The sequence below is a fragment of the Aotus nancymaae genome, unplaced genomic scaffold, assembly GCF_030222135.1.
Source record: "Aotus nancymaae isolate 86718 unplaced genomic scaffold, 86718_ANA_hifiasm-v0.15.2.pri h1tg000173l, whole genome shotgun sequence".
Classification (NCBI taxonomy): domain Eukaryota; kingdom Metazoa; phylum Chordata; class Mammalia; order Primates; family Aotidae; genus Aotus; species Aotus nancymaae.
The window spans coordinates 2,663,012-2,680,118 of NW_026988588.1; the positions used below are offsets into that span (position 1 = coordinate 2,663,012).

Consider the following 17,107-nt stretch of genomic DNA (forward strand, 5'->3'; position numbering starts at 1 on the left):
AAAGAGGGAAGACTTTTTAGAAATATAAAAATGGCTTCATTTGACCCTGAAATCGGCTTTATCATCCAGTTGATTCTGCTGACCCTACAACCCCTGCCTTTCTGGCGAGACCACGAAGGGCAGGCAGAGGTGTCTTCCAGGCACCTGCAGGGCTCACTGCAGCCTCTGCTTCCCTCCCAGGCACAGGATTCCCAAAGAACAGTGGTGGCTGAAGCTGCGGCCCCTCATGAAGATCCTGGCCAAGTACAAGGCGAGCTATGACGTGTCGGACTCAGGCCAGCTGGAGCACGTGCAGCCCTGGAGCGTCTGACCTGGCCCTGCCTGCCTCTGCCTGGGCTCACCACGGACCGTCCGTTTTCGTAACACTTAAGTTATTTATCAGCACTTTACTGCAAGTATTATTAATCCCTAATCAGCAAGCACCTGTCACTGCCCACCCCCCTCAGAGCCAGTGCGTGCTGTCTGTGGACTGTGCCTCATGCTTTCAGATGTGCATATTAGCAGAATTAAATGTTTACCTACAACTCCAGCAGTCCTGTTTTAGTTTTTTAAGGAGATTAAAAATATTTTGCTCATCTTTACCCACAAAGCTGTAGCTACCCGAAGACTGAGATTTTAAAGGACTCACTGAACTATGCACAAGTCATAAAAGAACAAAAAAGCCAGTAGTCTGACACATGGCAAGTATGTAACAATAAGTAAACATGGCATTTCCATCCACGGCAGGCGGCCTCCACCCCAGGTTCCCGCACTCTTGAAGGTAAAATAAAATAAATAAAAAACAAGAATCTTATCTACTCACCCTCTTGCCTGCAATCCTAGTTGCATATTAAAACCACCGAGGGAGGGCGGCGGTTAAAAAATCTGATAGCCAGCTTCTCCTCCAGGCCAAGCCACAGTCCTCGCTGGAACCTGGGTTGGAACTCTCCTCTTCTGATGACTCTTACCAGAGTAGACACAGCTGTCGGGGGGACAGCCCCCCTCCTGTAGGGACAACATTTCTGCCTCTTAGATCTAGTCTGCAATAGATGACAGCTGTGTGGAGTAGATGCCAAAAACACACTGTGTTGGGGAAATCAGAGTCCAAGGAAGAGCTGGCGCAGAGGCTTACCTTTCCGTGTCTGTGAAGACGAGGCGAGCACTTACTTACTCACCCCAACCCCCTGCTCTTCAGAATGGTTTCCATCCGGCCGCCCCGCTGTACGCCCATCCGTTAGGGGGACGCTCCTGCAGGTTCTTGGTGTGTTAGCAGTCCATAAATCAGCACAGGCAGGTGGGACAGCCATGTGCAGCTTTTCACTTTACTCCTACATTTAATAAAGGCCCTAAATGCTACTTAAAATAATGATTCAAGCACAGTAAGTCAGAGTTGCCCTTTATTTTTAGATTCCTAAATAAATATTCTAGGGTTAATCAGGCAAAGTAAGCCTTTTTGTCACAACAGAGCTAAAGTTCTACGTGGCACATCTTCAGCATTTCATGCATGATTATTTGAATCTTCGTGGTCACTCTTAAGATAGATAGATGAGTTTTTATCTGACTTGCCAGTCAATGGCTTTGGCAAAATTTTAAGAATGACATCGTATTCTTGGAAAAAGCAGTAACATTTCTGCTTTTTCCAATTTGGCTCAGAGGCTCCTTTTCTCAGCGCCTGTGTGTGTAGCACACCTGAGCTCCTGCGCCGTCAGAAACTCCACGGCTGCTCAACTGATAATCCAGGATGGGTCCTTGGCGATTTTTGCATTCTCTGGTCCAAGTATGGCCAGGCCATGTGTGCTCTTCCCTGTGCCAAGGTACCTGAGAGGAAGGCATGGTCAGTGTGTGAAAGGGCGCGCGCAGGCCTCAAATCCCAGGCACCGTCTCTCCTGCTCCCCACTCACCTGTCGCTCACGGCCAGGAGCTTGTCACGGCTGACAGCAAAGAGCTGCTCCCTGTGCGCCTGCTTCACGTCATCCGAGAGGCCGGACAGGAAGTGGTCCATTCCTAGAAGACAAAGCACAGGCACCATGAAGCTGCCGCCCATGAGCTGTGGGCTGTGCACTCGGGTCCTGGAGGAGACATGAGCATCTCACTGTTACTTTATGTGAACATATTTCAACCACAGGGACATGTCTAACAGACCACAGATCATACCCTGACCTCCAGCTCCCACAAGCCATGCTGACCCTACCAACACCTGCTTCTGCAGCATGGACGAAGTCAGGGCCTCATGAGGCCGATGCTGTGAGCAGAAGTGGCTCTACAGAGTAACGTGGCCATGCCCATGTCCCCCTTCCACATTAATGAGCCAGGATGCTGGCGTGGGCTGGCCCCACTGGGCCTCAGCTCAGTAAAACTGAAATGACTGGATGCACTTTTCTTGCCTGGATGTCGGAAAGTGTGTTTCAAGTCCCATGTTTAGGTGGTAGACGTGGAAATCACATCATAAGCAAGGACGGGGATGGCAGAAGCTGGTGCGCCTGCCCGTGCATGCAGGGGACTTGGAAAACGGCAATGCCATCTGTGAGGCTGTGGGTTGAGATTCTCGCTGTTACACTCAGAGTACCTTTGTCAGAAGGAGCAACAGGAGCATCTACGGTCGAGAAGACAGAAAGTTTGGCTTCGTCGATGTCTTGCTGTGTGAATTTTCCCGACTTAGCCCAGTCAACAGCCTTCCCAAAAGACTGGAGCGTCTCCATTGTATTTGGGTCCCTAGGAAACCCAGAGAAATCAACAGTCAAGCATTTTACCAGAGGACACGTTAATCACAACCCTTTGTCGACAGTTCAGCATCTCCTGTGTGAACAGCTCTATGTTACACATTACATTCCAAACACCCACTGACAAATCGCTTAATTACTCTCAATGGAAATTCAGATCCGATCACATAAGGCTTTCAATACGTTCTCCCTCTCCTTAGACGAGGTCCGTCTGCACAACATTCTCCCCAGATTATTTAAATACACCCCTGTGACCTCATCAGGAGAGGAAAGTGGAGAGTCGAGGGTGGGACGGGGCAAGTCAGGATTACGAGGAAATCACAGAAGCCTCAAGTGGAAAAATGAAGCTAAGCTTGTCCTTTACTCTCCCTTAAGAAATACCCGGGAGAGTCCAGGAATCAGCCTGAGGGGCCAATCCAGACTTCCCTCTGTGTAAGTGTTAAGAGCCCCACCCTCCCTTCGCCCCGACTCAGAGCTGCAGTGGGGCTGTGAGCTACTTTCCCATTCTTGTCTAGAAGTGTGGCTTCCAGCACGGCAAGAGGGAGAGCTCCTTAGAGTGGCAATGACTGCCTGCCTATCTACCTGCCTAATCTATCTATGTATCCAGAAGCCAGGGTCTCACTCTGTCACCCAGGCTGGCACACAGTGGTACATCTTGGCTCACTGCAGCTTCAATCTCCCTGGGCTCAAGTGATCCTCCGGCCTTAGCGTCCTGTGGCTAGGACCACAGACACTTGCCACCAAGGCTGGCCAGCTTCTTATAGTGTTAGAATACACCTTCTCTTGGGCAGCAGAGCCACAGAAAATCAGGAATTTATTGTTTTAGAGTAATGGTATTATGTTTATGAAAGCTAATAGAACAGTATCCACATCGGGTACCTACAACTGAAATAAGCTAAGAACGCTCTCACGCTGTATCACAGCCCCATCAACTAGGGCCTGTTCCAATACCTAGAGGGCAGGGCTGCCTCCTCAGACAGTGCTGAGTCCTATGGATACTGTGTTCCCAGGGCAGGGCTGCATCCTCCTCTGGCAGTGCTGAGTCCTATGGATACTGTGTTCCTAGGACAGGGCTGCATCCTCCTCAGACAGTGCTGAGTCCTATGGATACTGTGTTCCCAGGACAGGGCTGCATCCTCAGACAGTGCTGAGTCCTATGGATACTGTGTTCCCAGGACAGTGCTGAGTCCTATGGATACTGTGTTCCCAGGACAGGGCTGCATCCTCAGACAGTGCTGAGTCCTATGGATACTGTGTTCCCAGGGCAGGGCTGCCTCCTCAGACAGTGCTGAGTCCTATGGATACTGTGTTCCCAGGGCAGGGCTCCATCCTCCTCAGACAGTGCTGAGTCCTATGGATACTGTGTTCCCAGGGCAGGGCTCCATCCTCCTCAGACAGTGCTGAGTCCTGTGGATACTATGTTCCCAGGGCAGGGCTGCATCCTCCTCAGACAGTGCTGAGTCCTATGGATACTGTGTTCCCAGAGCAGGGCTGCATCCCCCTCTGACAGTGCTGAGTCCTATGGATATTATGTTCCCAGGGCAGGGCTGCAACCTCCTCAGACAGTGCTGAGTCCTATGGATACTATGTTCCCAGGGCAGGGCTGCATCCTTCTCTGACAGTGCTGAGTCCTATGGATACTGTGTTCCCAGGGCAGGGCTGCATCCTCAGACAGTGCTGAGTCCTATGGATACTATGTTCCCAGGGCAGGGCTGCAACCTCCTCAGACAGTGCTGAGTCCTACGGATACTGTGTTCCCACGGCAGGGCTGCATCCTCCTCAGACAGTGCTCAGTCCTGTGGATACTATGTTCCCAGGGCAGGGCTGCATCCTCCTCAGACAGTGCTGAGTCCTATGGATACTGTGTTCCCAGAGCAGGGCTGCATCCCCCTCTGACAGTGCTGAGTCCTATGGATACTGTGTTCCCAGGGCAGAGCTCCATCCTCCTCTGACAGTGCTGGGTCCTATGGATATTATGGTTTTTTTTCCTATATCTTTGTTAAAATTTACAAATTAAGTGCAGCAAGGTATTAACAAAATTCAACAATTATAATGTAATAAAAGGTATGGTTATGAGCTACGATGAACTAAAACAAGGGTTTTTTGAACAAAAGTTCTTACCTGACAGTGTATCTGACCTATGCGGCTACTGATGACCCACAGGCAGGTAGTGGGGACGGTGTGAGATTTCATCCCACTGCTTCGAAGAATGGTGTGCCATTTAAAACTGAGGAAGTATTTATGTCTGGAATTTTCCATTTAATATGTCCAGACTGAGGGTAACTGTGGGCACGCAACTGTGGAAAGCAAAACCATGGCTGGAGGCACTACCATGTTCTGCCGAAATATGCTGGTTACACCAAGCAGGGTTACTCAAGGAGACTGCTTCCTGTTTAGGCTGCTGGCCCTAATCCTTGCACCAGAAGGACACTGCTGCGTGTGGCTAAGTGCTCAATAAGCGAAAGGAAACAAACAGAAGAACTTTTCTTTTGCTAAGGTTCACTGTAGTAGAAGAAAATGACAGATAATCTCAAGTAGAAGACTACAGGTAAACCGATGTGTGCATTCAAATGTGTGGAACAGAGAAAACCTCACCTGTAAGAGTAAAAGGTGAAAATCCCATTGTGGCTGAGCTTTGCACCTCCAGCATAAGCACCGCCTTTTTCTCGAATTTCTGTATGCAGGAACTTAGCAGTCATCAAACATGCAAGGATTTTAAGACTGAAATGAATGATTAGAAAATGTAAGTTAAAAACATGTCTGATAAAAAAGCATATGCAGTGAAGTAATTATTGGAATAAGTGAAAATGAAAATAAACTCAATCTGTAAAGTAATGCTATATAAATTATGGTCCCATATTTTGGTCTTGTTTTTTACAAGATGGGGGTCTCGCTCTCTCCAGGCTGGAGTGCACTGGTGCAGTCACAGCTCACTGTAGCCTTGAACTCCTGGGCTCAAGGGATCTCCCCTCCCCAGCCTCCTGAGTAGCTGGTACTACAGGTGCGTGCCACCAAGCCTGGCTATTTTCACGTATTTTGTAGAGGCAGGGTCTAGCTTTGTTGCCCAGGTTGGTCTCAAACTCCTGGCTTCAAGCAATCTTTCTGCCTGGAAAGTGCTCAGGCATGAGATTTGTTTTGTTTTGTTTTGTTTTAATTACCAAAACAAAAAACCACAAGGAAGCACAATTTTCAAAGAGTTGGCTTAGATTACAGGGTTGAAGTGAGAGATGGTGGGGAGGGAATCTGAACACTTCCAGCATCACACTGCTTCACTTGTTCCAATGTATAGGTGGCATTTTAAAATCTGTCAAGTGGAAAGAGGTTATTTCTACTGTAAAGACAAATGTGCAAATGAACATTTATTTAAATGTCTCACATTAGAATACGGAAAAAAAGGAAAGTTAAGTCAGAGTTTTAAAAGAATCCCTTAAGAAAACACACACTCTCCGCTAAAGCACATTTCTAGGAACGAGGTTGATTTCCTCTGCCTTCCACTGTGAATGGTAATATCACATTCTAGATGACTCCAGAATGCATCCACCTTCGACAGAAGGCAGAGCCATGCCTGCCACTGCACAGCAGTCAATGATGGTAGCGTCTGCAGTAGACACAGGCTGCTCAAAGATGCCCATGGCAAGATCAGCCCCAGGTCCCTGCTTCCACAGACATGCCTTTTCCCAAAGCAGATGAAGGGGGTCAAATAGGCCAAGTGGGAAATGGAGGAAGGAGTGGGCGTGTTCCCAGCGGCTGTGGTAGGAAAAGTCACAACCATCTAGTGTGGGTCCAGCAGGAGAAACCCAGCGCCACTCGGGTGGCTGGGTCACCATAGCTGAGAACAGCAAGGCTGGAGCCAGACCCTGGGGGAGGGAGCCTCCTCAAGCACCAACAGGAACCGGCGTTTCACCTGTCCATATGTTACTCTTGAGAAATTTCTACTACTTGTATATTACATTAAAACCACATGCTCACTGTTGAAAGATTACAAAATACCAGAAACCAGGAAAAAAACATCTATTAGCCTCTTCAGAGTTTCTGTGTTTTCGGTCTACACCTTCCTATTGGATGGCAGGAACAGGTATCACTATTCTGCCGGCACAGCAGACAGATATTTACCTTCTGCAAATATGGAAATAAACGGACAAAACAGCTGAGCCACTATCATCTTTTCTACAGATCTGAGAGCTCGTCTCTTTCCGGACCCCCACTGCAGCCCTCCATTTCTTCCCGCCTGGCTCCTCCGCGCCTCCTGTGACACACACGTACCCTGGAGGCCCGGCTCTTTCTCCCGTCAGGACAGGCTGCACAGGCCTAGCCTGCCTTCCCCTCTACCAGGCTCCCTCTTTGGTTTAGTCCCTCATGGGGGTAGCTGCCTGGGACAAGGACATAGGAAGTGAATTTCCGGGATAGAAGATGATTGCACATAGCTGTGTCACACTCACACACACAACTGATGGGTCCCCAAAGGTGCATGTCTGTGAGTCTGTCTTCCCGGTCTAGTCAGTTTCCCCAGATGGGATGAACACAGACACGGGGCAGCCACAGTTCAGAAGGGCCCGGAGGGGCCAGTCTGTGGGCTACTAACTCCCCCACCCCATGCCACTTTGAGAGCAGGCCTGACCCCGACACTCAGCTGTGGCTTCAGCCCTTCAACCAAGGGCCGCCCCTGAGCTTCTGACTTGGTGGGGAAACGGGGGAGGTGAACTCCTTAGAGCAACAGTGAGCTGGCCTCCAGCCCTGCGGGCTGCAGGGCGCTGCAGCACCCCTGGTCTCTCCCCACTGCCCTGTCCCTCCGTGGCCCGGGTCAGGCACCCCCACCCACCCACACTCACGATCATGAGGTTCTCCGGCAGCCCCCACGGTTGCCTCCCACTCTTTCCTTTGTGGCTTCCTGTCTTAATCTGCCTTTGCTCTCGTTCCATGCATATGTCCTCATGAAGGCTTAATCTGCCATGTGTATCAGAAATCTCAGCCTAAATTCATTCAAGTTTTACCTAGAGATGAGGTTGAGTACATGGGGCATTTTGAAAGGAGTCTGTGTTTAGGGTCATAGATACCTGTTTTGTTTATAGGAGTCCTCAAGAATAGAAACTGTTTATAAAGTGACTGGCTCTCAAGCTGGGCCTTTGTTCATGAAGACTCTGCTGTTTGAGGAGGAGCGCTCAGAGACATGCAGCCCCACTCGAAGTCGGTGTGGACTTCCCACTAAAACACACCCTGCAAACTCCAACAAGCTTGACAAGCTGCTTCCATAAGGCTCAGGCCTGGGAGGTCCTGACCTCCACCCTCCTACCTGGCATGATCTGGGTCCGTGTAGGGGACAGTTCGGATGCATTCGCCCACGTAGTTCACTGGGAAGGGCATCAGGAAGTGGGTCTTCATCTGCCAGGGCTTGAAGGTGGGTTCCTGAGGGATAAGGTGTAGTCAAAGGCTGTGCTGCCAGGCACTGCCCATGGCACTGGGACACAAGAGCAAGCCACTGCAGTTATGTCACTTCACACTTCACTGTAAAACATCAAGTCCTCCAATTCTGACATGATGCTTTAAAGTATACTGTTCAATTAAAAACATTTCACTCCACACCGTTTCTCTCATAATTGATGCTCTGGGAATGTGTAACATCACTCTACTCCACAAGGAACTGGACCAAACTGCATCAGCGCCACGCTGAGTGAGGGGAAAAGATCTGTCAGGCTGCTCCACTGGCGCAGACTCAGCTCAGGAGCTACGTTCAAAGGAGGGTGAACTGCCCGGGAGGAGACCACTCAGAGCAGCAGCCCTCACCTCCTCAGCACAGGGAGGACGCACCCGCAGCAGGGCCCTCACCTCCTTGGCAGGAGGACGCACCCCCACCAGGGCCCTCACCTCCTTGGCAGGAGGACACACCCCCACCAGGGCCCTCACCTCCTCAGCACAGGGAGGACACACCCCCACCAGGGCCCTCACCTCCTCAGCACAGGGAGGACGCACCCCCACCAGGGCCCTCACCTCCCTGGCACAGGAGGACGCACCCCTACCAGGGCCCTCACCTCCCTGGCACAGGAGGACACACCCCCACCAGGGCCCTCACCTCCCTGGCACAGGAGGACGCACCTGCACCAGGGCCCTCACCTTCTTGGCACAGGAGGACGCACCCGCACCGGGGCCTTCGCTCAGCACAATCAAAGAGAAAAAGCTCAGGGTGGCAGTGACAAAGGACACACTGAACTCACGGCAGTGACAAAGGACACACTGAACTCACAACTCTAGGGACACGCCAGCCCCACAGACAGGCAGACGGAGGAACGATCACTATCAGCGGCAGACACAGCTGTGGAGGGACGCACCCGCCCGCTGGGAAGCCAGATGGGCTGTGGTTCTTACCATGACCAGCTTCCTAATGATCTGGGAGCCGTTAGGAGCATGGGCATCTCCACCAGAGCTGCTAGGTGCAGGTTTCTGAAATTCAAGTTTCCAAGAAAAATGAAAAATCTAAAACTCACTTGAAAAAGGTAAGAAGGAACAGAGTTTATAGAATTCACAGAGCTAATAACAAGTGTTAGGGTGGATTTCAATATTTTAAATAATAAATGCTATAAAGGAGAAAAATTTATCACTCATGGGTCACTATATGGAAAATTTAAAAAAAAGATAGAAAATAAAAATAGGCCACGCACAGTGGCTCATGCCTACAATAAGGCAGGAGGACTGCTTGAGTCCAGGAGTTTGACACCAGCCTGGGCAATGCAGGGAGCCCCCATCTCAACAAAACATTTTAAAAATTAGCCAGTCATGGCGGTGCATGCCTGTAGCCCCAGCTACTTGGGAGGCCAAGACTGGAGGATCACTTGAGCCCGGGAGGTCACTATAGCTAGGCTGCAGCTAGCTATAATGGCACCACTGCACTCCAGCCTGGGTGACAGAGTAAGACCCTGTCTCAAAAAATCAAAACCTAAGAAAGAGAATAAATGAAATAAATGAAGAAAATTTTTAAATGAATTTTCAGACAGTCAAGGAAAAGGTGGCCTTGTTATATGGCACAAAGAAAATACTTTAAGCTTTCTTTCCTCCTTCTGTACTTTCTCATCATAAATCTGTCAAATCAAGAGGACATGTAAAGAACAGGGAGACCACACCCAGAAAAGAACCAGGGACACACACACCAATGGAGAAGGCATCAGAAACATCCTCTGCAAAATCAACACCATCAACCTCCCCCACTGACAACCATGAACTAGATTACAACCCTCTTTGTAAATTAATCAAATTTATTAAATTAGTTATCACCGACGTTAACTGTTCTAGAGACAAATCCATGGATTCATGAGTCAACGAAATAGCAGTGAAGCAGCCTTCTTCAGGCCACAGTTTTGGGCCATTTCTATGCCAGAGTAACCCAACTGAAGTCTTTCTTCCTATCGGACTACTTGCTGCAAGGCACAGAGTGAGTCCAGAATCTAAGGCCACACCGCAGGGTCTGAACTCACTTACCTGGGCCAACACCGGACAAGACACTTCATCCTCCTGAACCTCAGTCTCTTCATGTGCGTAACGAGGGATATGAACAACCACATGCTGGATTGTTCTGAGAACTGAGTTAACACATATAAAACCCGAGAGCTGCCCCTGCCAGGTGCTCACCGGGCACCAGTGCCACCATCAGTGCATACCTCAATCACATGTGGACGCACAGGCCTCCGTTCCTTCTTACTTCGACCAATGCTTCTAAGGAAGTTTTCTACCACTTTTTCTGCCTGAGCCATCTGCTGAGGAGTCGCATTCACTGAACACCTGTTTGAAAAGTTATATATACATAAAACCATCCTTAGAAAAAATATTTTAGTAATTCATCACATTTTGTATAAATAATTCAAAAGTTTTTTATAAAAAATAATTTCAAAGATGTTAAAAGAAACAGTAGCCAAATGTAGAAATAATACAGCCACCTTCCTGCTTTGCAGTGCTTCGAGTTACCAAGAAATTTCCACATAGTTCAGTCTGTCAGCTAATAAAACTGTCCAGACACAGACAGCCTGAGCCTCTAAAGTCTGCTTCTTCCGAAGAGCAAAGAAAATACAGAGATTATTAAGATCTGCTAACCATGCCTTCAGAATTACACTATCGAAACACTGACAACTTTTAAAATTACTGTCCAACAGTCATCAATTTGAAAATCTGAACTGGTTTTTAAAGCGGAAAATCATAAAGCGCAAAAAAGTACCATGCTTTCAAAGTTACATGAAAATAGAACTTTTCCAAATTCTGCAGAATTGCAAATACTATCATATAAAATCTACTTGAACTCTACAGTATATTGACAAAGTGTATTTTTTCCTTCTGGCTGTAAATCCTAAATTTATTCTAAAGTAACAGCAGGTACCATTATATCAATACTAACTATATCCCAGGTACGTAGGCTACCTTGTAGATATTATTCCTTTTATTCCTCAAAATAAACCTGCAAAGGAAAGTTTTATGGAGAAGGAAGCAGAAGGCTCAGGTGGGTCAGTTGCCCAGGACCGCCTGGGTGCGAGGTGAGTGCTGACCCAGCACTGGAAGCCAGGCCTACCTGAGCCCAGCGCCCAGCGACCCCAAACACCAGGCCCCAGCTCTGGCCACCCACAGACCGCCCTGTAGAATCTGCCAGGGATTCTCAAGACATGACTGGGGAAAGGCACCAGGACTCTCTGAAGAAGGACATGTTCTTGTTAAGTACTGACGAATACATCAATGTCACTGACAATAAGATGCTGAAATAAACAGTTCATCATGCTTCAACTTCATTCACGCTCACAAACCTGAGGGCATGAGGCCAACTGCAGGTATACGACCGAGCTGCCGGACGTGCTCCTCAGAGCATCAAGTGACTTTAGAAGAAACGACAGTTGTACTCTGGTCTTGAGCAAGCCCACCTTTACAGATCTGTCATCTACCAAGCATTTGCTGTGGAAGCAATGTAACTAAGTATTTGCCCTCAATCTGTTTGCAGTTCTAGAACAGAACTACCCTGTGTTCTTTCCTATCTCCAACTTTTAATAAGCTTAAAATGTTTTTCTTAGTTTACTACAACACTTGACTTCTACAATAAATTCTATAACCTATACCTCTACCAAGTACTCTATCTTGAAGTTCCTGTAACAAGTGAAAAATACCTAAAAACTACACTTAATTATTTAAAAACAATCACAAACGCACCTCATATTATCACCATTTAACAGGTGCTTCTTGATACGCGGGAGCTTCCTCAGGATGGGTTTGATGTCTGTCATTTCTGCAATCCTCTTCATCAGCCGCACCTGAAACAGAGGAAGCTTGCTCAGCCAGAGGCCACGAAAGACCACTCAGTGTGAGCCAGGCACCCATGACATCAGAACCCTGCTTGAGCAGGGGTTATGTGTGTGAGTGTATGGCTTGAGGAGGGCGGGAACGGGGGTGCAGGAGTGGTATAAAGAGGAAGATGAGTTAAAACCAACCAACCAATTTTTCCCTATATTTGGTCAGTTAGAAAGTTAGCGTTTCTGAGACATTAATGTATTCCCAAAGAAATGAGCAACTCTGGAACACGTGGCTAGACCAGAGCTGCACAGGCTCCTTCCAGGCTTCCCACCTGGTCCATCCCACTGAAGGCCTCCCGCAGGTCCCCTGCGGGCGTGAGGGTCCGGCCGGCCCTGATGGATGCGTACAGGTGTCCGGAGTCGGGAATTCCATTGGCAAGCTCCTGGGCGGTCATCTTCACCAGCACTTTGAAGTGTTCTTCTTCTTCAAAGCACGGGCTATGAAAAAAGGAAAAGAATAAATTCCTGGAGACCCGTTCATCATGCCCCTTCAGTATCAGGGACAGTTTATTAAGAATAAGTTTTCAGACTATTTCACCAGCCTAAGAAATTTTCTAAGTCCATATGAATTACAAGTAAAACCACTTGGAAGTCAACAACCAACACAAGTAAAATTGTCTACTTTAAAGTACTTCAAACGAAGACGTCTGGCACAGCCCAAGAAGGGACAACTCTTCAAATGCAGTTACTTGTTAAATATTTCACTCCATAGATGCATCATGTCTGGCAGGTTTCGATCCAGGCAGAGAGAGGAGAAAAGCACACCCTGAAACACAGAAAACACAGAGGAAGAATGGAATTGGGGCGAACTGAACAGTAACAGAAAGCCACTGGAGAAAAACTTCACCACCGCCGTCATCTAACAGTGACAGGCTACCTGCTCGTAGGTGTCCATGTGCGAGTCGTCGGGGAGCACGTGGGGAGAAGCACTCATTCCTCCAGTCTTCAGTTCTATCTGCTGAGCCTGCTCCCGGTAGTCAAGAAGGCCGCAGCCCAGCCTGACAGAGGAGAGAGGCATCGCCCCGATTATAAGGCAATCTTGACTGAATCATTTTTAAAACTGTGCATCTTTAAATACAAGTTGCTTAAGTTAATTCAGTAACTACAGCTCTGCCAACCTCTTTACACTTCGAAGGTCATAAAGCAGGAGCGCACTCTGGCCTTTGCCCTCAGGAGTTCACGTGCTCTCCCCACCAGGGAGACACCAGCTTCTTGTGCCTAAGAAGTCAGTGTCCAGGGGCACAAGACACTTTGGGCGGCCAACATTCTAAAATACGCATTTCCAGGCATAATCGTCTAAATAAATGTTTTATGAATACCCCCACTCTCTTCGCCCACATCCCTGTGATACATACTTCCTTTGCTCAAATGTCTGGTAGCCTAGCAGGGGAGTCCAAAGACTAAACACTTTAAGTTTTTAAGAAAAGCATTTTCGTCTCAGCACTCATGCTTTCGAAAGAAACATTCCTAGTGATACTGCTAATGCCAGAAATAATTAACTTAGGCAAGGGAAAAACTATGAGGTGTTTTCTAAACTGCTGCAAAAGGATGAGCAGTGGCCCTCTATTTAAAAAGAAAGCCAGAGGCCTTTCAAAACCCTGAAGACACTTTTCCATCTGAGCAGATCCTCGGCCAGGGTGCAGAAGGCATCACAGCCAGGTAGCTTTCTGCAGCACGCGGACAACTTCATCGCCACGAAGCGAAGGCGCCAGATGCTCGCCAGGTTGGGCAACGGCCCCCAAAGCTAGCTGTAGGGTTCCCTGTCGCCTGATTTTCCTGGATAGGAACGGAGGCCCACAGCCCTGTCTACTGCTTGTACTGCAACCCTCAAGCTGGCAGAGCAGGGCAAAAGGTCAAGTGGTGATGTGAGCACTCGGGTGTGTGTTTCCAGGTCTATGCGCACACCACCTAGGGAGGATACCAGCAATGCAGAGTCAGCTCGGAAGAGCAACACAGGCAGCAGGACATCTGTCCCCAAGGCAGCCCCGGGCCACAATGCACACTGAACTACTCACACTTTCAGATTAAACCATCATTCCTTGCCGAAGCGTAGCAGATTAGTATGCTGAGAGAGGTCTATAAGCATCTCCTTATATTATGCCGTAGATTCATAAATATTTCAGTGTACTACAGTAAGAAAATGTTACTTTCATAAAAACAAATTCTAAACCAACATATTGTACACTTTACTTACGCACTAACACTGTTAAGTTGTGACTCACTGAAGGTAATTCCTACTGATGCATTACAACAATAGAGATATGCACACAAAGCAGATATTAGTAAGACACAAGGGCATGCTGCGACTCGTACTTGGTGAGGACGCTGCAGAAGAGGGGCACGTAGGGCCTCAGCTCCTCAGGGAGGGTGTTCAGGCTGCAGAAGGCCCGGAAATACACCATGCCATTGGTGGGCTGGGAGCAGTACTGAACTGGGATATCTCCAGCTAGGAAAACAAAAGGGATTTAATGTCTACTGTTGCCAGTACAATTTTAATCATTTGTAATATTTAAAAAACAATGCTACTGCTTTTCAAGAATGGAAATTTAAGACTTAGAGTTTATATATAAATTTCCCTATTGCATTTTCATGATTACATCTGGAACTGTCTTCAATAGCAGAGCAACCCGCACTCTGCAAGGAATGGGAAAGGAAGGACAGAGCCACCACCTGCTGGTCTCGTAACCATGAGTTCCAGCAGGTGCGCCTGCCTCTCTCCACCCCAGCTTCCTTACCCAGCCTCTCCCCGACAACCAGAGAGAACTTCAACCAGGTCCTCCCAAGGCCCCTGGGCCCACATCACACCCGTCCTCAGCACTGCTCATCTTCCCCAACAGGCCCTGCCACCCGAGGGCTCCAAACAAGGCTCCTGGTGCCCCCCGCTCACTCCTCCTGACCTCTCGAGGGAAGGGCTGGGCATTCAGCTTTGTATGTTCCTACCTAGCAGAGTGCCCCAGACTAGCGGAGAGACCGAAGCATGGATGGATGTCTCATTTACTCTCACTTTTTTCTTTTTTTTTTTTTTTTTTGAGATGGAGTTTCACTTTTGTTACCCAGGCTGGAGTGCAATGGTGCGATCTAGGCTCACCACAACCTCTGCCTCCTGGGTTCAGGCAATTCTCCTGCCTCAGCCTCCTGAGTACCTGGGATTACAGGCACGCACCACTGTGCCCAGCTAATTTTTTGTATTTTTAGTAGAGACGGGGTTTCACCATGTTGACCGGGATGGTCTCAATCTCGTGACCTCATGATCCACCCGCCTCGGCCTCCCAAAGTGTCTCACTCATTTTTTAGTGAACACTTAATGAGATTCAGGACATAAAAACTGCAGGGGTTAACAGATCAGAGGGATGTTTGCCTTGATTCTCACATGTGCAGAGACACGCAAAAAGAAATCAGATAGAAACACAGTGAGTGCCGTCAGAAGATAAAAATGAGCTGGAGATGCTTCACAGGACACAGGAATGCCCAGGGTGAAATCCCATCCCCATCCTTGAGGTGCAAGTGACAGTCATGCTCCCCTCAGCTCAGTAACATCCGGCCACACCCGCTGGTAAGCTCAGCATCAACACCGCCCCAGGTGAGGTTACCCTAGAGACGCCTCTCCTGCTACCAGCCAGTAGCCAGAGAGAAAGGAGGTGCCCTGAGAACTCAAAAGCAGTGACAGACACAGGGCAAAAATTACCATGGAATGAAACGCACCACAGCAAGAAATGCCAGGACGAGGCAGGGGGATGAACTTGGCCTCCGAATCCCTTTCAACTCAACACCCACCTTCTCAAGGCACTCTCGTCCCTCGGCTTCCTCTGTGTGGACAGCAGGGTACACAGTTGGGACAAGGGGCTCTGAGGATGCCTCTATTTTTAAAACTGCACTTAATACAGTCACAGCATAACCCAAATCCTCATGATTCTAGAAGCAGCAAATCAGAGTGCCCTATCAAAACCACTCTCGGGAACACACACATAGGCTCTTACTGAGTGAAGGAGTCTATGGCCACTGAGAATTAAAAACTAGGTGTAAGACATGCAGAGGCCAAGACTATGAGTGAGCAGGGAGCACCTCCAAGATGTGACTCTACTGCTGCTGCGAGGAGTGACATTTCACTCCACAAAGGAACCCGAGCCCCCATGAAAAGCAGTGTTCACAGGGACCTGTCAGGATCACGTCCAGCTCTGTGGCAGGTATGGTGGGCTCAATATCTGAAACTTTCAACGCTGGCAAGCAAGAGGCATCTTGAGGTTTGCTTTGCCACGTCCGTAATTCTAAACCTAAAAAAGAAACAAGAAAAAGGAATATTCAGGACCATAATGAAAAGGGCTGATGCAACTTACCTCCTCTCTGCATTATCTTACACCCAGAATTAGCCGTCCATGCCAAGTGTGGGGAGTACGTGAGCACTGTGGTTTGCAAAGCACCTCCTAGCTCCAGGCTGACCAAATTGAGAGGCACTAATAACCTGCTTAGTGGGCAGCCCTCTCCCTAACTCTCATTCTTCTATTGCAGAACAATTCTGCGGGGGAGTGGTGGTTTGCTCAAGCTGCTTCCCCTGTACCCCTCTCCAGACTTTACATTAAATAGATTCAATTTGTTTTTAGAGTTTTCAAACCATTTCTTGATGGACTGAAATTTAGTGATCTTTATACTTATTTTCTTTTTGTTTTGAGACCGGGTCTGGCTCTGTCACCCAGGCTGGAGTGCAGTGGCACCATCTCAGCTCACCGCAGCCTCTGCCTCCTGGGCTCAAGTGATTCTCCTGCCTCAGACTCCTGAATGAATGGCTGGGACTACAGGAACACCACCGTACTTAGCTAATTTATGGTTTTATTTTTTGGTGTTTTTTTTTTTTTTAAGAGATGAGGTTTTGCCATGCTGCCAAGGCTAGTCTCGAACTCCTGGACTCAAGTGATCCTCCCACCTCGACCTCCCAAAGTGCTGGGATTCCAGGCATAAGCCACCGCACCTGGCCCCATACTCGTTTTCTATTGTTTCATTTTCACTAATTTCAACAAAAGACTTATGCGATCGCGTACATCGCACAAATTACAGTGGTGCTTAGAAAGATACTTCCTGGGCCTGACAGCCCATTTGTCAATG

The 17,107-nt window shown here is 48.4% G+C and overlaps 2 protein-coding genes across 6 annotated transcripts in view; one reads left to right on the plus strand and one right to left on the minus strand.

The window, feature by feature from the left end:
* The window catches only part of PFKP (phosphofructokinase, platelet), a 71,455-nt gene extending 70,931 nt beyond the window's left edge, over positions 1-524 (plus strand). For all 4 annotated transcript variants that reach the window (XM_021670722.2, XM_064371805.1, XM_021670721.2 and 1 more), the window contains exon 22: positions 181-524. In XM_021670722.2, coding sequence (XP_021526397.1) covers positions 181-310 — 130 coding nt within the window. In that variant the 3' untranslated portion in view covers positions 311-524. The remainder of the gene's footprint in view (positions 1-180) is intronic.
* Positions 525-1,363: 839 nt separating this feature from the next.
* Positions 1,364-17,107, minus strand: part of PITRM1 (pitrilysin metallopeptidase 1) — a 40,484-nt gene continuing 24,740 nt past the window's right edge. For both annotated transcript variants that reach the window (XM_012466973.2, XM_021670720.2), the window contains exons 15-27: positions 16,165-16,281; positions 14,324-14,456; positions 12,888-13,008; positions 12,700-12,776; positions 12,283-12,448; positions 11,871-11,971; positions 10,346-10,466; positions 9,060-9,134; positions 7,990-8,102; positions 5,295-5,420; positions 2,546-2,691; positions 1,881-1,983; positions 1,364-1,797 (exon numbers count right to left, since the gene is read on the minus strand). In XM_012466973.2, the coding sequence (XP_012322396.1) occupies positions 1,704-1,797; positions 1,881-1,983; positions 2,546-2,691; positions 5,295-5,420; positions 7,990-8,102; positions 9,060-9,134; positions 10,346-10,466; positions 11,871-11,971; positions 12,283-12,448; positions 12,700-12,776; positions 12,888-13,008; positions 14,324-14,456; positions 16,165-16,281 (1,493 nt within the window). In that variant the 3' untranslated portion in view covers positions 1,364-1,703. The remainder of the gene's footprint in view (positions 1,798-1,880; positions 1,984-2,545; positions 2,692-5,294; positions 5,421-7,989; positions 8,103-9,059; positions 9,135-10,345; positions 10,467-11,870; positions 11,972-12,282; positions 12,449-12,699; positions 12,777-12,887; positions 13,009-14,323; positions 14,457-16,164; positions 16,282-17,107) is intronic.